This window comes from Ailuropoda melanoleuca, chromosome 2, assembly GCF_002007445.2.
Source record: "Ailuropoda melanoleuca isolate Jingjing chromosome 2, ASM200744v2, whole genome shotgun sequence".
Taxonomy (NCBI): domain Eukaryota; kingdom Metazoa; phylum Chordata; class Mammalia; order Carnivora; family Ursidae; genus Ailuropoda; species Ailuropoda melanoleuca.
This window is the reverse complement of record NC_048219.1, coordinates 55,455,270-55,481,879: the sequence shown is the minus strand read 5'-3', so window position 1 is coordinate 55,481,879 and position 26,610 is coordinate 55,455,270. Positions and strand designations below refer to the sequence as shown.

Below are 26,610 nucleotides of genomic sequence, written 5' to 3'. Positions count from 1 at the left end.
AGGAGAATTCAGGCCAAAACAAAGCATTAAATGAGTCAAAAAAGTGCAAAAGTGATTCCAGTATTCACATAAGAACTTTGTGCCAAATAACATATAGAAATCTAAATAAATCAGAAACCACAGGAAATGTAAGGATAAACAGTAACACACTAGTAATAGGAGATTCTAATATACCATTCTCGGTCTAAGATATAGCAAGAGAATGTAGAATAAAATAAGGATAGGGAGTACTTAAGGTATTCAGCAAGGTAGACTATAGACAAGGCGCAGGGTAGGGGAAGATACTTGCAACATACATAAGCATCAAAGAAATATCTCTAGAGTATTTAAAAAACTTACACTAATCAGAAACATACAGCAGACAACTCAAAAGAAACATTTGAAAAGGTACTTTCAAAAAGTTACCAAAATGGAGTCCATAAAAATATTAAAACATGATCAACTTATGGATAATCTGGGAAATTAAAATGCAAACCATGGATAGCATTAAGCATCCACCAGACTGACAAAAATTTTAAAGCATGAAGATAGCGTGTCTTATTAATATTCAGCAACGATAGAACAATTATTTGCTGAAGATGGTGTATCTTCTGCTCTAAAACCCAAGGGCTCTGAGCTGTGATTCCCCACCAGGGCCTGTCTCAGACTCCGTTCAGCATTCCAATCTACCACACATCAGGCAGCACTGTATGAGCTGGCTGTTAAAACCCAAGTGGCAACACTGCTTGCAATGTCTCTCAGACCACCTTTTGAACCTTCTCTTGCTTTGGGCCCAAAGTTGGCAGTCTTTTAGATTACTTGATTTAAAAAACAAAAACAAAAACAAAACTGAAGCAGCACATCCAAATGTGGCAAATCGTTCTCCAAATTCCAAAGAGGTCCATCAAATGACTCATTCTCAGTGATAACTAGGGCAAGATATATACAAAACTGGCTTTCACTTTGAAAGGCGTAACTCAACATGTCTTACCCACACCTTGGAAACACCCAAAAATTTCACTGAAGTGGTAGGCTCCTGAATTTTCTTGAGGCTTATCTCCCATGCTCTAACCTTAAACATTTTAAGCTGCAGTTTTGTTTCAATTTAAGTATAAATATTGTTGCCATACTGCATTTAAACAAAAACTTTAAAATCATACCTGATTGTCCTCTGTTCTAATGATATTAACTCCATCATCTTCATTTTTCCAAAGAAACTGACTTAAAGGGAATGACAGATTTGAAAATCATATTGAAAAATGATTCCATGAATATTAGCTTTTCGTATTTTATATATCTTATTTGATATCCTGTAAACACAAATGTAACATTAAAACCTTAAAAAGCCTGAGACCATTAGCATATTATCTTTCAAACTCATTAATGATCAACATAAACTACATTTAGTATGAATAAGAAAATCATATTTAATTATATTATGGCTAAATTCAAATTACATTGCAATGTCTAAGGCAAAGTAAAATAACTAAACTATTTGGAAACATATTTTGTTTATAGTTCTTTTGCAAATGATTGTTTATAAAATCCCTTATCTTGGGGCGCCTGGGTGGCTCAGTCATTAAGCGTCTGCCTTGGCTCAGGGCGTGATCCCGGTGTTCTGGGATCGAGCCCCACGTCAGGCTCATCCTCTGGGAGCCTGCTTCTTCCTCTACCACTCCCCCTGCTTGTGTTCCCTCTCTCGCTGGCTGTCTCTCTGTCAAATAAATAAAATCTTTAAAAAAAAAAATCCCTTAATTTCAAAAGACTATATGCAAAACTGTTGTCTAAGTACTATAATTCTGAATGAAATGATTCCATATGAAACTCAAACATACTGGTTAGTTTAGCTATAACCAAGAATCTAAGTGAGGCAGAAAAATTAATTCTAAGAAAGGCAAATAAAAACAAATTTTTCTGTCATTACACTGCCCCTGATGATAAAATAATTACAATGGAAATAAATTTAAGCGATAAGTTATTCATTACATTGGAATGTTCGTCTACAACAGCAGAGATTAGAATCAAGGTCATTTTAATTAAAAATATCACTAATTTCACTCATATGTTTGTTCTAATTAGAATCCTTATAACAGTACCCTGGATATCTCACTCTTTCTTATAGTTTAGACACGTGGAATCAACATCTATACTAATCACCTTTTTTTGTTGCTAAAATAATCACTATTTGATTCTTCCAATGATCCTGGAACTCCAGAATTTCCAATTTGATTTTTTCCAGTCTGGTTTTCTTTTGGAGTGGCTTTTCCTGCAGCTGATGTTGCTGTTCATCCATGGCAAATAAAGTTCATAATATTAAGAAAATAGTAAAATAAAATTTTATACAAATGTGTATGTGTGTATATATATGTGTGTGTGTGTGTGTATATATATATATACACACACATACTATAATCTTCCATGTTTCAGAATCTCCATGAACTCTACTATACATGATATAAGGCAACAATTTCCAAAGTGAGTTTCATGAAACAGTTTATGAGAATTCTTTGGTCAATTCAGTTTGGGGAAAAAAATGAATCAAGGAACCCTACCGGGAATATAACCACACACACGTGCACACAAACACACCTGAAGGATTTCTCTGTTTTTATGTACAATGTGAACCTGCAAGATGGGGTTGAGTTGGGTTTTACTCAAACTTAATTGTCTTCGCAAAGCTTTTCCCAAAGCATCTTTTGAAATTGTATTGAGGAAACTTCTCTGGAAAATGCTAGTATAAATACAGTGCATAAAATGTCATTTGTTATTTCACATATACATTTCTATTTATAAAATCTTCCTTCATTTTAACAAAATTTCCCCATATAGGAAAACTATGCAATGTCTTTAAAATGTTAACATTAATGTTCTATATGATCTATATGAACAAAAGATTCATGAACCTGGCAGTGTTACTGCAGATACTTTTCCCTTGGATAAATCCAATTTTTTAATTTAGAAAAAATTAATGAGTCATGTTAATAATTGAAAAATCATTTACAAGGGTTGCCACAAAATTTTGCAACCTGAAGCCCATACTGATTTACTTTTAGTCGAGCTGCTACATTTTCCAGCTGGTACATCTGAAATAGTCTTCTTAGAACAACAAACAGGGATTTTCTAAAGGATATATTCAATGCAAAATTAACAAAAACCAGATATATCAGCTATTTAAAAACTAATAGTAAAATACTACCCCCCACCCACCCAAAGAAAGAAACAACAATGCAAAATACAGCAGATTTTGAGTAATTGTGATAAGGATATGGCACATGTATCTCATTCCTAGTAACAGTTTAGAGCATGATGACTGCACCATTCAGTACCTATGCAATTTAATAACAAAAAGAAAGGCCTATTCACTTTTGAAAAAATCATAATAGTGTTTTCAGAGCTATAGTAATAAAGGCATAAAATGTTACAGATTCAGAGAAAAGGAAGCGATAACTGTGAAACTATGTTTTGAACTGTGAGATGTTTGTCTGACAAAGAAGAGAGTAAGAAGAATTAAAGCAAAGAAAGTGGCATACACAAGACATGAAGTACTAACATATGCAGCATTTTTGACAATAGTGAAAAGATCAGTATGACTCTAGTACAGTGTTATAAATAAAGCATGGGCTTTAGTCAAACACACAGGAGTTTAAGTCCTGGCACTGTCACAGCAGGTGTTATTTCTCTAACCAGAGTTTCCTTATTTATTCCTAAAATGGCAAAGTACATATAAAGCACGCAGCACAGTACCCAAGCCTCAGGAATCTCTGATTTCTGTTCTACTGCATTTCATAGTTCAGGTCTTTACTACCTCAATCTATTCTCCATAGGGTAACCTAAGTTGTTTTTCCAGAACTGAAATCCGGTCATGTTACTCCCATTAAAACAAAGCAGGAAAGAATATCCAATGGAAAAAAAAAGACAGTCTCTTCAACTAATGGTGTTGGGAAAATGGAACAGCAACATGCAAAAGAATTAAACTGGACCACTGTCTTTCACCCTACACAAAAATAAATTCAAAATGGATGAAAGACCTAAATGTGAGACAGGAAACCATCAAAATCCTAGAGAAGAACACAGGCAACAACCACTTGGACATCAGCCATAGTGACTTCTTACTAGATATGTCTCTGGAGGCAAGGGAAACAAAAACAAAAATGAACTCTCGGGACTTCATCAAGATAAAAAGCTCCTGCACAGCAAAGGAAATAGTCAACAAAATTAAAAGGCAACCTTTGGAACAGAAGAAGATATTTGCAAATGACATATCTGATAAAGGGTTAGTATCCAAAATCTATAAAAAAACTTATCGAACTCCACACCTAAAAAACAAATAATCCAGTTGAGAAATGGGTGGAAGACATGAATACACACTTTTCCAAAGAAGACATACAGATTCGGCCAACAGACGCATGAAAATATGTTCAACATCACTGATCATCTGGGAAATACAAATCAAAACTACAATGAGATATCACCTCACACCTGTCAAAATGGCTAAAATCAACAATACAGGAAACAGATGTTGGCAAGGATGTGGATAAAGGGGAACTCTCTTACACTTCTGGGCATAATGCCAGCTGGTGCAGCCACTCTGGAAGACAGTATAGAGGTTCCTCAAAACATTAAAAATAGAACTACCATATGATCCAGCAATTGTACCACTAGGAATTCACCCGAGGATACAAAAATACTGATTTGAAGGGACACATGCACCCTGATGTTTATAGCAGCATTATCGACAATAGCCAAACTATGGAAAGAGCCCAAATGTCCACCGACTTATGAATAAAGAAGTTGTGAGATACATATAATGGAATATTACTCGGCCATCAAAAAGAATGAAATATTGCCATTTGCAACAATGTGGATGGAGCTGGATTGTATTATGCTAGGTGAAATAAGAGAAAGAAAAATACCATGATTTCACTTATATGTAGAATTTAAGAAATGAAACATAATAATGGTGGGGGAAGGCAAACAAACCATAAAACAGACTCTTAACTATAGAGAACAATCTGAGGGTTGCTGGAGGGAAGGTGGGTGGTGGGATGGGTTAAGTGGGTGATGGGTATTAAGGCGGGCCCTGTGATGAGCACTGGGTGTTATACATAAATGATGAATCACTAAATTCTACTCCTGAGACTACTATTACACTGTATGTTAACTGCAATTTAAATAAAAACTTGAAACAAACACAAGCTCAGATGGCTTCTCATTGCCTAAAAATTCCTTAGTTTTGGAACGAAGGCTTTTGCAGTTCAAGTCCCTACCTACCTCTCTAGTTGTACTTCATGGTACTTCTTCCTCCCCTTCTATCCTTAAACTGTAGTAGTAGTAGTAGTAGTAATGGCTAAAACTTACTGAGCCAACTACCACATTAAGCAAATCCTGAAAGCACCATTCATATCATGATCTATGTGAAGGAAGCCTTCTGGCATTTGGCATTAGGCAGTGAACAATCTGCAAAGACAAATATTTTGCAACCCTGGGTTTCAAGTCAGAGTGCAAAGTGTTCTCTATGTCATCTTAAAGAACTTGGGCTTTAAGTAGTAATCAATGAGTCTTTCAAAGGTTTTCAAGCAGGGAGATAAATAATCCAGCCTGTAACAAGAAAAATGATGTTGACTATGTTCTGGAGAATAGACTGGAAAGCAGATTATAAGCATGGAGGCTATAAAATGGTTTTTATGTTCCTTTAGTCTAAGAATCTATTATTCTACAGTGAGGAATATTTCAAAGCTTAAAGTCTGAACACCTAAAAGAATGATGAAACCAAAGAAGTCAAGAAAGTATAGTTGTTTGGGGGCAACAACAGAGTCAAGTATTTTTTTTTTTAATTTTATTTATTTATTTGACAGAGTTAGAGACAGCCAGTGAGAGAGGGAACACAAGCAGGGGGAGTGGGAGAGGAAGAAGCACTCATAGCGGAGGAGTCTGATGTGGGGCTCGATCCCATAACGCCGGGATCACGCCCTGAGCCGAAGGCAGAGGCTTAACCGCTGTGCCACCCAGGCGCCCCGAGAGTCAAGTATTAAACACATTGAAGTTGAGGCACAAAGACGTAGGGGTGTGTAGCACAGACCCATGGGAAAGAACAGAAGATAACTAATGGAAGGGAATGCCCATTTTGATATGAAAGTGGGTAAAGCATTACTCTTTTCTCCTTCATTAAAGGACTTGTAAAACATACTATGCACATTCTTACCAGCTATATTTGACAATATCATGATGTTAGACCTCAGATAGTTTGCATTCTCATGCACCACAAAAGTGTCATTTGGCATTTTTAAGAAATTGCACAACAATCAACAAAAGGTAAAAGTACATATGGAAATAAATTAAGGAACTCTATCTCATGTCACATATAAAAATTAGTTCCTGGTAGATTAATAAATTAATAAATTGGAAAAGCAAACCATAAAATGCTTGAAAGGTAATACATCTCAGGGTAGAAAAGGGATTTTTTAAAAGACATAAATAACACTACCCATAAATGAAAATGCCAATAAACTTGATTATACTAAAATTTAAGAACTGCAGTTCCATTTCTGCTTAGGATTATAGAAAGATGAAACAGTGCTTCCACTTGAACAAGGAGAAAAAGGTAAATAACCTATAAAATAATAATCTTCCTTGAACTCATTAGAGAATGATAGTTGTAAGGAGCTGAATTCCAATTCCCTCCTAGGAGAAAATTGTTTCATTTTTGGCAGAGCACAGGAGGAAGGGATAACTACTATTAAAAGAAATAAGAAGAAAACAGCTAAAATTTTAAGGAATTCTAAAGGCCAAGGTAGGCTACCAGGATAGTATGGAATCTCTGGGATCCTCAGACACAAAGGAAAATCAATATTTAATAGCAAGCTCCTTTCCATGCGCCTGTATTAGACTTACAGGAAAGACTGGGGGTAGAGCAGGAGACCTGAAAGAGCCATCAGTGGCACATAGGTATGAAATCCCATCCTTTTCAACACTACCCCTTCACACAAAGCAAAAGACTTAAGCCACTGGAGGCTGGAATGGGAAACTCTCCCATCTCAGAACCCACACAAAAATCTTTTGGCTCTTGTGGAGGAATAGAGGCAAAAGCCATCAGCTCTAAAGGGAAGAGCAGGTGATTCTCCTTCCAACAATATTAGCTTTGAAAAGTCTCATCACTGGGGAAGGGGTAGGAAACCCTCTCAACACCCGTCAGAGGCAAGGCCTAAAGGAAGGGCAGAAGCAAAAGCTGTAAGGATCATCTTGGGCCCAGGATCATGCACTGATACAAAGCATAGGTTTACTACCACTGGGTGGGGGGNGGGGGGGGGGGGGGGGGGAGAAACTCTCTCCTAAATATAAAAAGTCATTTTTTCCCTTACTTTTAATTTCTTTAAAAGATAACTAACAGTGTAAAGTAAAAATGGTAAAAATGTATTGTGGAGTTAAACACAGAAGTAAAATGTATGACAACAGCACAAAGGAATTGAGGGAGGAAACAGAAGTAATACTGCTATATGGTTCTTAAATTACATATGAAGTTGTATGTAATTTGAAAGTAGACTTCAAATTAAAAGTGTATAATGTAGACCTTAGAGCAAGAATCAGCAAACCTTTCTTAAAGGGCCAGATACTAAATATTTCAGGCTCATGGACCATTTGGTCTTTACCACAACTATTCAAGTCTGTCATTATAGTATAAAAACAGTCATTGAAAATATGTAAACAAATGGGTATGGCTGTGTTCCAATAAAAGTTTATTTATAAAAAACAAGCAATAGGCATGGATTAAAACTAAACTAAACTAAAATAGGGGTGCCTGGCTGGCTTAGTCAGTGGAGCCTGCAACTCTAGATCTTGGGGTTGTGAGTTCGAGTTCCACATTGGGTGTAGAGATTACTTAAAAATTAAAAGAAAAACTTTAAAAAGTATAAATCTAGATATTTTCTGACCTCTACCCTATGGTAACCACTAATAATTTTCTAAAATGAGAAAGAGCGAACCAATAGTGGAGATAAAAGTGAATCATAAAAAACCTCAATTCAGAAAAAGGCAAAAAAATGGAAAAACTAGGAAGATAGAAGACATGAGACAAATAGAAAACAAATAGCAAGATGGTAGATTTAAAACCAACCACATCACTAATTATATTGAATGTAAATGGTCTAAATACCCCTGGTAAAAGGCATAGATTGTCAAACTGGACTAAAATGTAAGATCTAAATATATGCTGTCTACAAGAAACCCACTTTGGATATTCAGTAACAGATAAAAGAATGGAGAAAGATATACCATGCAAACACTAAACAAAAGAAAGCTCGAGTGACTGTATTCATATCAGACTAAGTAAAGTTTAAAATAAAGACTATTACCAGAAATAAAGAGAAACATTACATAATAACATTGGGGTCAGTTCATCAAGAAGATATAGTAATCCTAAATGTGAATGCTTTTAATAACAGCTTCAAAATACATAACGCAAAACTGATTAAGAGTTGAAGATGTCAACACAATCCTTGGAATTGTTAGAGCATGTTGACAAAACTTAGGAATTCCTTTAATCAAAAGAATCATAAAGGTGATAAAAAGACAAGCCACGAACTAAAATCTAGAATGAATTAAATATATAGACACACACACACACGCACACATACGGTGGAAAAAATACATATGTATATAAAATGAATAAATACTTAAAGAAAATGAGCAAAATATTTGAAGGAGGCAAATACAAATGACCATTAAACCTATAAAAACATGCAACCAAAGAAAACCATTAGAAAAGAAAAATTAAATATTTGGAATTAAAAATTCAATGTAAGGACTTAAGAGTAGATATGACACAACTAAAGAGAATTGGTAAAATAGATCTGGGAGAAAATTTTGCAGAAATTACCCAAAATGTAGAGCAGAGAAACAGGGGACAGAAAATATCTAATAGAATGGTAAGTTATGGTTCAATAGCACTTTCAGACATTACTGCTGGGTACAACCACCTTGGAAAACACATAGACATTATTTAGTGAAGCTGAGTAGGTACAAACAATGCCAATGCTAGGTATACCCTCTTGACATCCTCATGCACAAGTACATTTAAGAGTCCCGTACAAGAATGTATAGAAAAGCATATTTTTAATACCCCCCACCTGCAAAAAACCAAATGTCCATCATCAGAATAAATTATGGTATAGTCATATGATGGAATATTATACAACAATGAAAAATGAAATGGTATTTTATGTGAAACATGACTGAATCTTACAATGTTGAACAAAATAAGTCAAAAATAAAATACTTTCAATATTATTCCATCTTAATGCAATTCAAAACCTACAAAACTAAACTATTGTTAAGGAATACATATTCCGGTTGTAAAACTATAAAGAAAACCAAGAAAACAATTATCTCAAAAAAATCAAAGTAGTAGTTATGTCTAGGAAGAAAGAGGATGTGACCAGAGGAAGACACACAATGTTGAAAAGTTCTTATAAGAAAAAGAATAATAACAAAAAACACAGCCTTAGAAACAGCCATTAAACTTCTAAAAAAAATAGTAACAGGACAAATGCACAAAGCACTTAGAAAAACGTTGCTTACAGCAGTATTCATAATAGCAAAAACACTGACACAGGGTTGGGTACATAAATTATACCACAAGGAATTCTATAATGATGTAGATCTATATTTATTGATATGAAATATCTACAATATATTCTAAAATATAAGAAGAGGCTCTAAGAGGGTTAGTATCCTCATTTTTAAAAGTTAAAAATATTTATTACATACAAGAACTGAAAAAATAACTGAAAGAAAATATACCAGCATACTAACAGAAGCCATCTCTGGATGGTAGAATTATTTTTAATCTTAATTTTCTTCTTTATAGTATTGGTGTTTCTAGAACTTTTTAAAATGAGCATATGCTGGTCAAGCATACTTTTTTTGGAGCAAAGCACCAAGAAATTAATACAATTTAAAAACTATACTTTCACAAAATTCAAGGGTTAAATACTCCCACCAAAGATTTTTTTTTTTTGGGTTTTGTGCTAATATCTGGCCAGTAGCCCAGGATATGAAATATGACGCTACTCACAGCTTTATGTAGGACAACTGCCCACTTCATTAGCCACTTGACCTTGTACTTTTCAGGAATGCTGGGATTCCAGTCTGCATTTTTCCCCCAGGTGTTTTTTCCCTTTAACCTTTAAGTAATACCATCACTGAAAAGCAATATTTAGCACTACAGCAGAGATAAGCCTAGATCAAGGAGGTAAAGATTATCACTGAGCATCTCACTGGCATCAAATAAAAAGGTGGATCTCATCCACATGTCTCATCAGAAATAATAAAAAACATCAGAAGGCTAAATACTAAAGAAGGTGCTAAGTTTGAACTATCATTGGATATAGCATAAACTTAGAATGTAAGAATGGTTATAATTGAAGATGGAGAAAAATGCAACTGGTTAAGAACATGTATATTTTGCAGCTGTAATGGATGTTGTCATTAGTTGGGAGGGATTCATTTACAAATGTTTGGTATATTTGCTTTTCCATCATAAATAGTTTATTTCCTTATACAATATTTTTTCATTAAGTTCTTATAGTTCTGGCTTTATTTATATGTTTAATTTTGTTTAATTACCTACCACTTTGTAAGAACTGAACTATCAGTACATTGATGAATGTAATCATATAAAACTTTATGACACTGTGAAATACAAATGTCTCCCAGCATTAAAGTTGCTTTGCTTTGGTTTGATACAGTTATTGTGGCTAAGATCCTTCTCACTTCTAGTAATAATACCAAGGTTCTATGCAGTGATCATTTCCTTTCTCCTTTAGCCTTAACTTTACCTGAAACTGTTAAAAAAGAAAGTGGTAGAGTTTATTTAAATGCGATAAGTATTTTGATTTGGCTTTTAACATAGTAATAGTTTTTTTTCCCCTCTCACTTGGTGAAACTATTTTTAAAAATCCCCAAATGGAATTGTAGCTTTCCTTTTATACTGCCACACTCGTAAGGCTAGATTTGCCCACAATTTTCTCACAGACCTGACTACTAAAATATACTATAATAACCTCTTTGTTTTTCCCATTCCAGTTGAAATCACCTTCTTCCTGGTTCTTGTTAAGAAGCTCTTTCAAAGTGTTTACTAAAAAACTGGGATCTGTTCCAGGTTCTTCCTTCAACAAAGTTACGCTAAGTGGTCTGTGGATTATTCCATCAGCCTCAGCAACACCATTATTAGTCTGCCGCCCATCTAAAGAAACAGTTGATGCTGAATAAATATTTCCTAAATGATCCATTATAGGAAGCAAATATAATTCTGGTTGAAGAGCCTAAAACATATAGGAAATTAAAAAAAATTAGTTTGTAATTTAAAAAACAGTAAGTTAAAAAATTAACATAAGTTTAAAATGTCATATTACATACATATGGAGGAGCAAATGATTTGAGTTTCAGTTCTGATTCTTGCTTTACCTTCACCTAGAAATAAATGACAAAAAATAAAGCTTTTGTATGTTTTCAATTATTTTATTCCTTTTTTTTTTTCAGAAGGCACATACTTGTGACATATAAATCAAATCTAAAAGCTATTCACTAAGGTTAGAGTCTAGAAAATGTAGAACATAACCCTATTTCTATTCACTGTACAAAACATAAAAGAAATTCTATGTCATTTAATAGCAATAATTAATGGCTATCACTTGCATGGACTCACTATATGCCAAGCACTATTTTAAGTGCTTTACATATATTAGCTCAGTTAATCTCCACAATTCCAAGTGATAGGCACACATATTATATATAGTTACATAGACAATAAGATTGAGGAAAGAGAAGTTAAATAACTTGCCCATGATTTTACAACTAGAATTTTCCAAATTGGGATGCAAGACCAGATAATCTGGCTTCAGAGTCCAACTTTGTAAACTTTATTTCCTGAATATACAACCCATAGAGTTCATTTGTTATTCATCCATCCAACCCTTCACTCATTCAACAAATACTGACGGCATACTACAGGTCAGGCAGACCAATACTATGGGTCAGAACTATGGGTTCCATATGGTGGGAGAGCAAAGTCCTTGCTCTCATGTAGCTTATATTCTACTTAAGAGAACGGATGTTAAATAAACATGATTTGGGATAGTGATATGTGATTTATGAAAACAAAAAACTGATGTAATAGAGAGTAACTTAAGAGAAAGAATATCTAAAAACTAGGTGATCAGAGAAGGCCCTTTTGAAAAGATAATACTTGAGGCTGAGACCTTAAATATGAAAAGGAAAAGCAAGCTATTTGAAAATCACGAGGAAGTAATTTCCAGGCAAGTGAAAGCACATAAATCAGAAGGGAGTTTGTTGTATTTGAGGACCAAAGATTTTTGTGTTTGAAATGGAGAACCAAGAAGAAAAATAGCAGCAGATGAAATCTGAGGAGTCTATTCCTTAGGCCCTCTGTATTTCTGGCCTAACCACTGCAAAAGTCTCCTAAAGTCTCCTAGTTACAATCCGTGCCTTAAGTCTCTGAAGGCTCTCATCACGTCATCTTTTGCTCTAAAACTCCAAAGTTTCAGAAACAAACAAAACTCATTAATCTGGCGTTCAAGACCTTCAACAAATCACTTTATAACTTGTCCTCTACTATTCCATTTATACCATGTTCCAGTAAAAAAGGAAACAGTTACTCTTTCTTAGTTGCCTGTTTTTCCGCTTCTGTGCTCATTCGATTTTCTCTGCTCAGAAAGCTTTTTCCACCCAACATTTTTGCAAGATCAAATATTTATCTTTCAAGAGCCAAACTGAATATCGTTCCTTCCTCAAAGTTTTCTATCTCCCCTCTTCTCCTGCTGGAAGTAATCCCTTTTTCTTCTGAATATATAAAATACACTATTTTAATTATTTATGTATTTTCTCTTCACCACTACAGTGAATACTCTTTAAGGGCAGAGTCAATATCCAGTTCTTTTTTTCTCATTTTGTTCATAGAAAAACATCAATAAATATTAGAAGGACTTCAGAAGTTGATTCAAATTATCTTTATTAAGGTCTCTTCCAACCTAGGATTCTGTGATGGATATTTTGTATTTTAGATATCAAGAAAAAGAACAAAAAGTTGGGAGAACTGTTCTTTTTTTTCCTTGTTTGAGAAAAACTTAAAGATGAGTAAATAGATATTTTACCATACTGAATAGAATTCAAATGACAAAAACTTTGTATCTAGCTGCTGATCCTGAGAATTCCACATAGCAAATTCCTTTACAGTACTACTTTGGAAATGCTTTTTTTCTTTTTTTCCATTATCATTCATTATTTAATTTGTCCAATAAACATTTAAATGCCTCTAAGTGCTAAACCCCTTTTTAGGCACTGGTTATAGATACAATAGTGAATAAATAAAGTCCCTGCTCACAGGGAGTTATAGTTTAACGGCAGAGTCAGGTGTTAAATAAACAATCACATAAATACATACTAATGACATGTTAACTAGAGTGGAATAGGAATATACTGCATTTTTGTTTAATATAGAGTCTTGATTAGGGGCGCCTGGGTAGCACAGCGGTTGGGCGTCTGCCTTCGGCTCAGGGCGTGATCCCGGCGTTATGGAATCGAGCCCCACATCAGGCTCCTCTGCTATGAGCCTGCCTCTTCCTCTCCCACTCCCCCTGCTTGTGTTCCCTCTCTCGCTGGCTGTCTCTATCCCTGTCGAATAAATAAATAAAATATTAAAAAAAAAAGTCTTGATTAAAGAAATCAACCTTATGTAGTTAAGAGATACCAGAAACTTTGAGATCTGATGGCTTGCTGGATTAAGAATTTCAGCTAGGAAAATTCTACTTAGAAAATCCTGCCATTAAATCACAGAAACTATAAACAGTAGTGTTCAAAAGATAATAGCTGAAACAAACAAACAAAAAAATGTTGGAGTCCTATCATTTCACATCAAATGAGGCTAGCTGTGGCCCAAACAATGAGGACCCATTTTTGTTCAGAACACAAGTACTTATTTAAATGTTTTAGGGGGCGCCCGGGTGGCTCACTCAGTTGAGTGGCTGACTCTTGATTTGGGCTCAGAGTTGTGAGATCGAGCCCTATGTCAGGCTCCCATTTAATGTGAAGTCTGCTTAAGATTCTCTCTCTTTGCCTCGCACCCCTGCCCCCTTCCCAGCTCATGCACACATATGCACGTGCTTGCTCGCTCTCTCAAAAAAAAAAAAAATTTAAATTTAAAAATACGTATTACTTATATAATCACATTCTAACTTTGTCTTCCTTTTCTTCCCAAGGAGATGCACACACAAAAATATCCCTATCATTCTAGAGCCCAATAATATGCCAATAAGACCCATTTTTTTCTCGATGATCTATGTATTCAGTGATATTTCCATTGCGTTATGATTGATACTACTTACCCCATTTATAGAAGCTGAGTTGACAAGAAGCCGTGTTGATAAGCATTTAAAAAACATAATTTGTAAAGTTATGCTTTTCTTTAATCAAAAGGAAAAAGAATAAGAAAACTTACCACAGCTAGATTATTCCCAATGCATTTCAGAAATAAGAATTTTTCTGCAACAGCATCTTCACCAAGGAACTCACCAAGTCGCTCTCTCAGGGCTTGTAAAGTAAGGTGAGGAGATACTCTGAAATATGACATTGCCTTATAATGTAAAATGAAATAGGTTTCAGCTATACTACAAATTCTATAACATTAGTCAGCTATCTCAAACATAAATACTAATTTAATGTATCATATATAGCTCAATATATTGTTTTTACACTGCCTAGCACTTTGTAAAACTTCAGGAAATTTAAAAAAATAAAATGATTATGCACATAAATATTGGTTATAAAAGTCCTTTCTGTACAGAGAAGGAAAATGCTTATCTACTTTTCTCATCTACCTCCAAACTGTATTATTTTAAAAAAAACAACTTTGCTATGGAATTTATATACTTTTATACATACTTTAAAGAATGATTTAGCCACAGATATTTATTTTGGAAGTTTGACAGGATTAGCTAGTGCTTAAAAATTTCTTTGATAATCAAATATTGTCAGACTCCACATCTTTGCTCATTAGGAATACTTCACTCCTCAACATCTAAAATTTAAAGCCATCATTTATGCCATTTTTTTGTTTTTCTAGGATCTTATGGGAAACATTATGTAATTAATTCATTCAACCAAAAAATATTTATTGAGCCCCCACTATGTGTCAGGCATTGTTCTAAGGGATGGAAATATGGCAATCAACAAAAGAGACAAAAATCTCTGCCCTTACAGACTTTATAAATCTAATGGTGGGAAAGAAAAATAGACAAACTAAGAAAACATGTAATTCGTAAGACACTATAAAGAAAAATAAAGCAGGGAAGGGAGGGTAGCTACAATTTTAAATATAGTGATCAGAGAAGATCTAAACAAAAAGATAATATTGAAGTAAAGAGCTAAAGAAGGGACAGGATATGTAAGGGCAGAAAGAGCATTCTAGACTAAGAGAACAGCAAGTACAAGGGTCCTGAGGTAGGTCCATGTCCGATGTGTTCCAGAATAACAATGAGGCTAGTTTGCTTGAAGTGATAGGAAAGATAAAGAATAATGTCATGTGTGCTTCATATGTGTACACTTACATGTATATGTATAGTCTGCTTCTATTTTGAAACAGTTCCGTGAAAAAGTCATTGTGGATATACTGATTTAACCTCTATTCACAGCTCTTCAACAGGTTTCTAATTTCAGATAATTTCTCTCTCAATTCTCTGTGTGTAACGATAGTAATACACCAGTTATACCCTTTGCCCTGGGTGGCAGTGACACCCGGCTAAGTAACATCTGTTTCTACAGTACTTTTTTTTTTTTTTTAAGATTTTATTTATTTATTTATTTGACAGAGACAGCCAGCGAGACAGGGGACACAAGCAGACAGAGTGGGAGAGGAAGAAGCAGGCTCCTAGCAGAGAAGCCTGATGTGGGGCTCGATCCCAGCACACTGGGATCACGCCCTGAGCCAAAGGCAGACGCTTAACGGCTGTGCCACCCCGGCGCCCCTCTACAGTACTTATTAAGTGTTGCATAGCATTCTTTATTGATAGTATTAAGTTAGAAACTAGGTTCATCACATGTACCAGAGTTTTTCACTTACAACTTAAATTTCCAAAAACCATTTTTCTTTGCAGAAAAAAAGATTGCTTTTTCTGGCACATTATAACATGACCACAAAAATACTTGCCTTATAAATCCAGCTGAAATGAATTTGTTAACAACTTCTTTTGAAATGGTATTTAGCTTATAGTTCCACGATCCTTCAGGGACATAAAAAACATGAAGTTCCACCAACTGAATAAATTGAAAAGAACATCAGTTAAAATATTTTTAAAGTGAAAAAAATCAACTAATGTCCTCTCGAACATTAAGTTTAATATACCTAATTGACATAAACATGGAATACATGTATCCTGAACAAACACAGAAAACAAAATGCAGAGCCAAAATTTTGATTAGTTGGCTACTTGGCACTTGGAGAGCATCTTCTCCCTAGAAACAATGTCACAGACGTAGTCCTAGGGTACCCTAACATCTCTGACATACAGTGTTCTTTCTGTGGCTTGAGTACCAGACCACCAAGATCAGTTTTCTGGTTATACAACCTTTTCCTCTCCCCTGATCCCTACCTACTCAGTTCTGTTGGGGTGATCTTGTGGAATCCTTATACTTTATATATTGTTATTACCATAACATAGTTGTGATAATTGCTAGTTCTCAGCAAGTGCAAAAGTGTGAATACTGTGGTCTGGGAAATATTTTTGTTTCCCAGAATTCTAGGAAGAACATATTCCTTTTTTTTTTTTTTTTTAAGATTTTATTTATTTATTTATTTATTTGACAGAGATAGAGACAGCCAGAGAGAGAGGGAACACAAGCAGGGGGAGTGGGAAAGGAAGAAGCAGGCTCCCAGCAGAGGAGCCCGATGTGGGGTTCGATCCCACAACGCCGGGATCACGCCCTGAGCCGAAGGCAGACGCCCAACCGCTGTGCCACCCAGGCGCCCCAGGAAGAACCTATTCCTGATGGTGATAGGGAAGGAAATGGTTGTTCTTACATAGGTCATGTCTGTCAGCTTAGCTTGCCTGTACTTATAATACCACATTCTTTTCTATTAGTGTTTTGTTAAACCTCAATTAGAATCCTATTTGGAAGAATATTTAGATTACTACAACAGAAACAGAACAATTACAGCAAATATTCCTATCTTTTAGTCTAACGAAGTTATTCACTGCATATGAAAATTTAAATGATTATACTCTACAATATTAAATATCTGAGAAAAACTTTAAAAAGTTGAATATGACCTATCATTTATAGGAGATAAAATTCGTTTTTGAACTGAATGTTTTGCTCAAGTTGTTTTTATAGACTAAGTAAATTATTTCTGTACATTTGATATATGTATAGATCTGATGTGAGCTTTGCCATATGCTATATTTTGAACACCAGAGCATTTAAAAGATATTTCCCTAGCTATAAAATACTATTCATAGCTAACACTACACTCTACTATTAATACTATAATATTTAATAGCTACATAATTAAATATGTGCAAAACCTTCAGAAGACTTAAGTAAATATGACCTGATCCTTTATATAGATGCATTAATATTTTACAGGAAAAAATATTTATTGAACTAAACATTTTACTCTGTTTTTATAAACCAAGTAAATTCTGTCAATATTTTTTATAATAATTCATAAACTATAATTCAGTGTTCCTACAGATTTAATTCCATAATTGAGTAGGCAATACAGAGAAAATAGAGTTAATAAAACATTTACGTTAAATGATTTATAGTGAATTTGTGTTTATTCATTCCCTCAGCAAATATTTACTGAATGTCTACCATGTGCCAGCACTGTTCTAGGCATTAGGAATATTGCAGTCAATAAGACAAAGATCCTTGCCTGTGTACAGCTTTACATTCTAACAAGGTATCAGGACAAGAAGAAGGGTGAGGCAAGTGAGGCACTCACCTCAGGTACAAAATTTAAGGCTGTACCAAAACCTCAGTAATCAAGATAAATAACTAAAAAAAAAATCAAAAAACAAAAAAAAAAACCCACACCACTACTCAATGCAAACAATTTCATGATAAACAAAATATCAAAAATATAGACAGAATTTAATACTATTAGAGCCTGAGGGAAAAGGAAAAACATGAACTTCAATACATGTTTCTTAAAAAAAAAACAAACAACAAAACACATTTCTTAATGGTCAACTTTTTCCAGAATAACCAAGTAGTTGGAAAAAAAATACTGAAAATTTCAAAAGTATATATTAAAATTCACATTATTTTAAGATCCAATATTCCATTTATATCAAAACATTAATTTGTTATAATTTTACTTTCCTGGCTTTCATGGAAGCAAGCTCATCAGTAACATTTTCATCAAAATTATTAATCACTTAAAAATATACTAAAAGGTATATTAATGGGCACATATTTTGCCTTTCGCCTCAGGCTCCAAAATGGCTAGGCATGGCACTATCAGGTTCTATTTCTATCGAAAATGTTGCTATTATGGATTTTTTGCATCAGTTTTTCATTTTAAAAAATCTTGTATTGATTACTTATCTTAATTATGGAGGTTTTTTTGTGTGTGCCCCTTAAATTTTGCACCCAAGGCAAGTGACTCATTTGCCTCAGACTAGTCCCAGGCCTGTGAGGGACACAGACAATAAACAATAAATATAAAACACTGATAAGTTATACAGTACATGAGGAAGAAGTACTGGAGAAAAGGATAAGAAGAGCAGGGTAAGGAAAACTGGAAAGATAAAAAGTAGGTTTCAGTTTTAAATAGTCTGGGTAGGGCTTATGGAAAAGGTTAGATTTAAGTAAAGACTGCAGGGGAAGGAACAATGAGCCAAGTGATAATGCAGAGGGAAAGAGTTCCAAGAAGAGCTAAAGCAAAGGTTTTTTTTTTTTTTTTTTTAAGATTTTATTTATTTGAGAGAGAGAGAGAGAGAGAGTGGAGTCAGTGGGTTGGGGGGGAGCACGAACAGGGGGAGAGTGAGAAGGAGAAGCAGACGCCCCACTGAGCAGGGAGCTTGATCCCAGGGTCCTGAGCTGAAGGCAGATGCTTAACTGCCTGAGCCACCCAAGCACTTGTAAAACAAAGGTCTTAAGGTGAGAGAATGTTAGAATGATTGAAGCAGAGAACAATAAGAGGTAAAGTAAGAAGGAGGACAAGAGATAAATGGGGAGGACAAGAACAAAATAAATAGGGTTTTCCAGGCCATTGAAAGATCTTCACTTCAGAAAATGGGAAGTCAATACAGGGTTTTAATAGAAGGACAACATCTGACATTCACTTTATAGTTTTGTTATTTTAATATGAAAAATACCATACATACAAATAAGAGGAATATTACTATGAATACCCAAATATGTAGATTCAAAAGTTAACATCATGCCACATTTACTTTCTCTCACTCCCCCCCCCTTTTTTTTAAAGGCAGACTGCCACATGTAGTGCCTTATTTGGATGTGTCTGAAGTCTTGGAAGCTTGACTACTCTACCTTCTCCTACAAATGAACCTTGAGTGCTTGTTTCAAGGTTCTAGCAGGGGAGTGCAGCTGCTTGTACACCCTTGACTGAAGAACAGTCCCCCTTATTGGGGAAGGTCCTCCTCTTCAACCCAGCATGCAGCTTTGGGAGGGATGCACATGGAGCTGTGAGGGAGGAAGAGGACACCCACCTAGGCAACCAGATCAGCCAAATCAACCCTGGCGATCAATGGGCTGACAGATGTCACAGATTGTCCTCACATCCTCTATCCCTTTCTTGATAAACCAAAGTAAATCAGACATTGTGAAATTATACTCCTAAATACTTTGGCAGCCATTTCCTAAAAATAAGAATTTCTCCAACATAGTCATAGTAACATTTTCACATTTAAGAAAATTAATAATCCCTTAATGTAAAATAACATCCATTCCATATTCAAATTTCCTCAATTGTCCATTTGTCCTCAATGTTTTTTCAATCTAGAATCTAATCAAGGATAACATTTTGCATTTGGTTTGTCCCACCCTTAAAAATCTTAATCCACAAGTTCTTCCAGACCTGTTTTCTTTTTCCCCCCTTTTCATGGCATTAACTTTTTGAAGAGACTGGGCCAGTTGTTCTAAAGAATGTTTTCCATTCTGTATTTACCTTAACATCTCCTTAAGATGTCATTTAATTCTCCAATCCCTTTTTTTTAAACATAGTTTCTTTTTTAAAATCATTTTTTAATCATGAAAAGTGTATTCTTTAATCCGCATCCCCCTTTTTCCTCATTCTTCCAACCTTCCCCCCGCTGCCAATACCCATCAGTTTGTTTTCTACAGTTAAGAGTCTGTTTCTTGGTTTGTCTCTCTCCCCTTTTCTTTGCTCATTTACTTTGTTTCTTAAATTCCACATATGAGTAGGATCACATGCTATTTGTTGTTCTCTGACTTATTTCGGTGAGCATTTACTCTCTAACTCTAACCATGTTGCTGTAAATGGCAAGATTTCATTCTTTTTTATGGTTGAATAATACTCCATTGTATATAAAGATATATAAAGACTTCTTCTTTATTCGGTCACCTACCAATGGACACTTGAGCTGTTTACATAGTTTGGCTACTGTAAATAATGCTATAATAAACATAGGAGGGCATGTACTCCTTTGAATTAGTGTTTTTGTATTCTTTGGGCAAATACTCAGTAGTGTGATTCCCGGATTGAAGGGTAATTCTATTTTTAATTTTTTGAGGAACCTCCATACTGTTTTCCATGGTGGCTGCACCAGTTTGCAGTCCCACCAACAGTGCAAGAAGATTCCTTTTTCTCCACATCCTCTCCAACACTTGTTTCTTGTGTTTTTGACTTTCGTCATACTGACAGGTATGAAGTGATATCTCACTGTAGTTTTGATTTGTATTTCCTTGATGATGAGTGATGTTGAGCATCTTTTCATGTGTCTGTTGGCCATCTGGATGTCTTTGGAGAAATGTCTGTTCATGTCTTCTGCCCATTTTTTATTATTTGTTTTTGGGTATTGAGTTATCAGTTTGTTATATACTTTGTACACTGACCCTTCAGTGGATGTTATCTGCAAGTATCTTCTCCCATTCCATAGGTTGCGTTTTAGTTTTATTGTTTCCTTCACAGTGCAGAATTCCTTTATTATTTTGTTTTTTTAAAGATTTTGTCAGAGAGAGAGAGAGAAAGAGCACAAGCAGGGGGTAGGGGCAGAGGGAGAGGGAGAAACAGACTCCCCACTGAGCAGGGAGCCCAGCATGGAACTCGATCCCAGGACCCTGGGATCATGACCCGAGCTGAAGGCAGGCACTTAACTAAGCCACCCAGGCGTCCCAGAAGCCCTTTCTTTTGATGTAGTCCCAATAGTTTATCTTTGCTTTTATTTCCCTTGCCTCAGGAGACATATCTACAAAAATGTTGCTATGACCAATGTCAGAGAAATTATTCTCTTCTAGGATTTTTATGGCTTCAGGTCTTGCATTGAGGTCTTTAATCCATTTTGAGTTTATTTCTTTGTATGGTGAAAGTGGTCTAGTTTCATTCTTTTGCATGTGGCTGTCCAGTTTTCCCAACACCATTTGTTGAAGAAACTGTCTTTTTCCCATTGTATATTCATTCCTTCTTTGTCAAAGATTATTGGACCATATAAATTGTGGGTTTATTTCTAGGTTTTCTGTTCTATTCCATTGATCTATGTGTCTATTTTTATGTCAGTACCATACTGTTTTAATTGCTACTGCTTTGTTATATGACTTGAAATCTAGAACTGTGATTCCTCTAGTTTTGTTTTTCAAGACCACTTTGGCTATTCGAGGATTTTTGTGGTTCCATACAAATTTTAGGATTGTTTATTCCAGTTCTGTGAAAAATGCTATTGGTATTTTGATGGGGATTGCATTAAATCTGTAGATTGCTTTGGGTAGTATAAACATTTTAACAATATTTGCTCTTCTAACCCATAAGCATGAATGGCTTTGCCTCATCTTGAATTTCTTTCATCAGTGTTTTATGGTTTTCAGAGTACAGGTCTTTCATCCCTTTGGTTAAGTTTATTCCTAGATATTTTATTGTTTTTGTTGCAATTGTAAATGGGATTATTTTCTTAATTTCACTTTCTACTGCTTCATTATTAGTGTATAGGAACGCAATAGATTTTTATACATTGATTTTTGTATCCTGTGACTTTACTGAATTCATTTATGAGTTCTAGTAGTTTTTTGGTGGAGTCTTTAGGGTTTTCTATATATAGTATGCCATCCGCAAATAGTGAAAATTTTACTTCTTCCTTTCTACCAATTTGGATGCCTTTTATTTCTTTATATTGTCTAATTGCTATGGCTAGGACTTCCGGTACTATGTTGAATAAAAGAGTGGACGTCCTTACTTTATTTCTGACCTGGGGGAAAAGCTGTCGGGTTTTCACCATTGAGTATGATGTTGGTTGTGAGTTTTTCATATAAGGCCTTTATTACGTTGAGGGACATTCCCTCTACTTTGCAGTTTTTAATCACGAATGATGTTGTACTTTGTCGAATGCTTTTTCTGCATCTGTTGAAATGATCATATGGTTTTCATCCTTTCGTTTACTGATATTACATATCACGTTTATGGTTTTGTGAGTACTGAATTACCCATGCAACCCAGGAATACATCCCACTTGATTGTGGTATATGACTTTTTTTTAATGTATTGTTGGATTTGGTTTGCTAATATTTTGTTGAGGATTTTTGCATCTATATTCATGAGTGATACTGGCCTGTAGTTCTTTTTTTTTTTTTTTTATGGTGTCTTTATCTGGTTTTGGTATCACGTCGATACTGGCTTCATAAACTGGATTTAGAAATTTTCCTTACTCTTGTATTTTTTGGAGTGGTTTGAAAAGAATAGATATTAACTCTTTAAATGTTTGCTAGAATTTGCTTGTGAAGCCATCTAGTCACCTGGACTTTTGTTTTCTGGGAGTTTTTTGATTACTGATTCAATTTCATTGCTGGTCATTGGTCTGGTCAAATTTTCTATTTCTTCCTGCTTTAGTTTTGGTAGGTTGTATGTTTCTAGGAATTTATCCATATCTTTTAAGTTGTCCAATTTGTTGGCATAGAGGTTTTCATAATATTCTGTTACAATTGTTTGTATTTCTGTGGTGTTATTTCTCTTTTTGCATTAGTAATTTTGTTTATTTGGGTCCTTTTTAAAAAATGAATCTTGCTAGAGGTTTATCAATTTTGTTATCTTCTCAAAGAAACAGCTCCTGGTTTCAATGATCTGTTCTATTGGGTTTTTTTTTTAAGTTATTTATTTCTATTCTAATCTTTACTATTTCCTTCCTTTTGCTGGGTTTGGGTTTTGTTTTTATCTAGCTCCTTTAGTGTAAGGTTAGGTTTTTTGAGATTTTTCTTGCTTCTTGAGATAGGCCCATATTGCTATAAGCTATAAATCTCCCTCTTAGGACCACTTTTGTTGCAGCCCAAAGATTTTGGTTTCATTTTCATTTGTTTCCATGTAATTTTTTATTTCTTCTTTTCTTCTGAGATCCCTATAATGCAAATGTTATTATGCTTGATGGAGTCACTGAGTTCCCTAAGACTATTCTCAATTTGCATAATTTTCCTTCCTCTCCTTTGATCAGCTTGGTTACTTTCCATTACTTGTCTTCCCAGGTCATTAATTTGTTCCTCTGCTTCGTCTAGCCTGGTATTTATTCCATTAAATGTATTTTTAATTTCATTTACTGTGTTCTTCATCTTTTTAAAAAATCTCTTTGTTAAGAGTCTCACTGATGACCCCTCCATTCTTTTCTCAAGTCCAAGAGTATGTTTTTGATTATTACTTTAAATTCTCTATCAGGCATATTACTTATATGTTTCACTGTGGTCTCTTGCAGTAGTTTGGTCCTGTTCTTTCATTTGGGAGAGATTTCTCTGTCTCATTTTGTCTTTCTGTGTGTTTCTCTGTGTTAGGAAAGTCAGCTACTTCTCTTGCTCTTAACAATAATAACCTTATGAAGAAGAGGTTCTATAGTGTCCTGTAGTGCAGTGTTCCATTCCCCAGGGCCTGGAGCTTCAGGGAGTGTCTCCTTTGTGTGTTGCATGTGCTTTGCTCTTGAGCCTTGGCCTCTTTTTCCTTCAGTTGTCTGCAGAGGCTCTCTTTGCCTATTATATCATTTTGTCCCCAGGAGGAATGGGGTGCATTTTAACATGGTATGTGGTCATCTGCTTGTGAAACAAGACCTGCTCCTGCTACTATCGGAAGCCCGGTCCTGCAAAATGCATGGGTCAGCAGATTTGGTGTTGGCAGGGTTTGCACCAGTCTTCTGGGGGAGGAACCTGCAGCACCAGGGCTGAGGCAAGTAGGACTGCGAAGGGCTGATCTGCGAAAGCATGAGAGGGCAGGGCTTGGTGCAAGCAAGTTAGTAACAAGTTTTGGCACCACACTGGTTCCTACAAGTGGCCACTGTCTATTCTGAGGGTTGGGGGAAGGAAATGGCACCTGCCAGCTCCTTTGTTCCTGAAGGGATCTCCTGGTGATCCCTGTATCTCTGGGCTATGCTCTCAGATGAGCAAATCTCTCCTTCCCTGACCATAAGGAGCTCACAAAACAGCCCATGCAGTTTTCCAAACTGCTGGTTCTACTTGTATCTGCATGGGCTATTTTGTGAGCTCTTTATGGTCAAGGACTCCACTTCCTACTGCCCTCTGTCCTCTCCGAGAGTAGAGCCTGCTGATTTTTAAAATTCCAGGCTTTGAGTCACACTGATTGTTAGAACTCAAGCTCTTCTCATTTACAAAGGCAAGTATTACAGGGAGCCCTGTTTGTGGGCTCCCTGGTGTGAAGCTCTATTTTCCATCCTCTCCATACCACTGGTTCTCTGCCCACTGAAGATTGACATGGTCTGTTTTGCTTTCAGACCATGTCTTTGTCCTTCCTAACTCCTTTGGTGTGGCTTCTTCCCTGCATTTAGTTGAAGAGTTTGTTCTGCCAGTCTTTTTCATGTCATTTTCTGGGTTATTTACACTGACATGAATGTTATTTAGTTGTATCCATGGAATGAGGTGAGCTTGAGGTCCTCCTATTCCACCATCTTCCCAGCCAACCTCATTCTACAAGCATTTCTGAAATGAAGTCCTCTATCTCTTGTAAACAGTTAACTGTATAGCCTTCAACTGATGTAAATTAGTCACCTAGTGGCACCTAGTGGCAAGAATACTTTATAAATGGTGCCCTGTATTTCATATTGCTTCACATTAGGACACATACAATGTTCTACTTGCAAATTTTGCTGTATTTAGTAACTATTAAAGGGATAATAGATTAGGTTGTAAGGGACAAGAAAATGGAACCTGTTAGGAAGCTATCTGAATAATTAAAGTATGAGATGATGGTGGCTCACTCCAATGTACTAGCAGTAGAGATGATGGGAAGTGGTCAGATTTTTTATATAATTTGAAGCTAAAGTCAGAATACATTGGAAATGAAGTTTGAGAAAGAAGTACACCTCCAAGGCATTTGGCCTTAGATATTCAATTCAAAGGATGGATTTGCCATCACCTGAGATGGAGAAAATCAAATAGAACATGTATAGGGGAGGGGGAAAAGATCCATAATTCAGTTTAAGACATGCTAATTTTGAGATGTCTACTGGCCATCCAAGTGCGGATGTCAAGTAGGCAGCTAAAAATACATATCTGCAGTCTGGGAAAGAAGACTAGATTGGGGATATAAATTTGGGGATCCTTAGCAGAAAGCTGGTATTTAAAGCTATTATACTGACTGAGGTTATTAAAGAATGAGTGCAGATACAGAAGAAAACAAAGAGCTGGCCCCTGAAATTCTCCAATATTAGGAGATCAAGAAGAAGAAATACCAGCAAAGACTGAAAATGAACACCAAGGAAAGTAGAAGGAAAACCAAGATATGTGTATTCTAAAAGTCAAGTGAAGGAATTACATCAAAGAAGAGTGATCAACAATGTCAACTGTTTTGCACAGATAGATCAGAATATGTGGGATAAGAATTAAAGAACATATTTAATAATGTAGAAGTGAATTTAACAAGAGCAATTTTGGTGCAGTAGTGGAATGAAAGGATTACAGCTGTTTTAAAGAGAAAATGAAGAAGGTACTGAGATGAATGAAATAGTTGTCTAGAACAGTAGAAAAGTAAGTGAGTGAGTGGAAGATAGTCTGATTGCCTCCCAGCAAAAGATTCTAGTTTGGATTCATGGTCATGACTTTAAAATGAGAACAGTCTTCATGTTGGTATACTTTTTTTCCAGCCACGTTCCATTGTAGTTATAGGTATAGCAGGGGCGAAGAATTTAATAAACCAGGGTTTTTGTTTCGCCAAGCAGTATGATGAAATGAGAGAGAGGCAAAGAGTCAAAAGTATGAGCAAGAGAGTAATCAGGGGCGCCTGGGTGGCACAGCGGTTAAGCGTCTGCCTTCGGCTCAGGGCGTGATCCCGGTGTTATGGGATCGAGCCCCACATCAGGCTCTTCTGCTATGAGCCTGCTTCTTCCTCTCCCACTCCCCCTGCTTGTGTTCCCTCTCTCGCTGGCTGTCTCTATCTCTGTC

At 35.5% G+C, this 26,610-nt stretch overlaps 1 protein-coding gene across 1 annotated transcript in view; it reads right to left on the bottom strand.

Moving 5' to 3' along the window:
- The window catches only part of SPATA1 (spermatogenesis associated 1), a 49,228-nt gene that overhangs the window by 9,336 nt on the left and 13,282 nt on the right, over window positions 1-26,610 (bottom strand). The window contains 6 exon segments of the mRNA XM_034653793.1: window positions 1,140-1,200; window positions 2,137-2,260; window positions 11,069-11,297; window positions 11,392-11,445; window positions 14,489-14,606; window positions 16,196-16,302. Of these exon segments, the coding sequence (XP_034509684.1) occupies window positions 1,140-1,200; window positions 2,137-2,260; window positions 11,069-11,297; window positions 11,392-11,445; window positions 14,489-14,606; window positions 16,196-16,302 (693 nt within the window).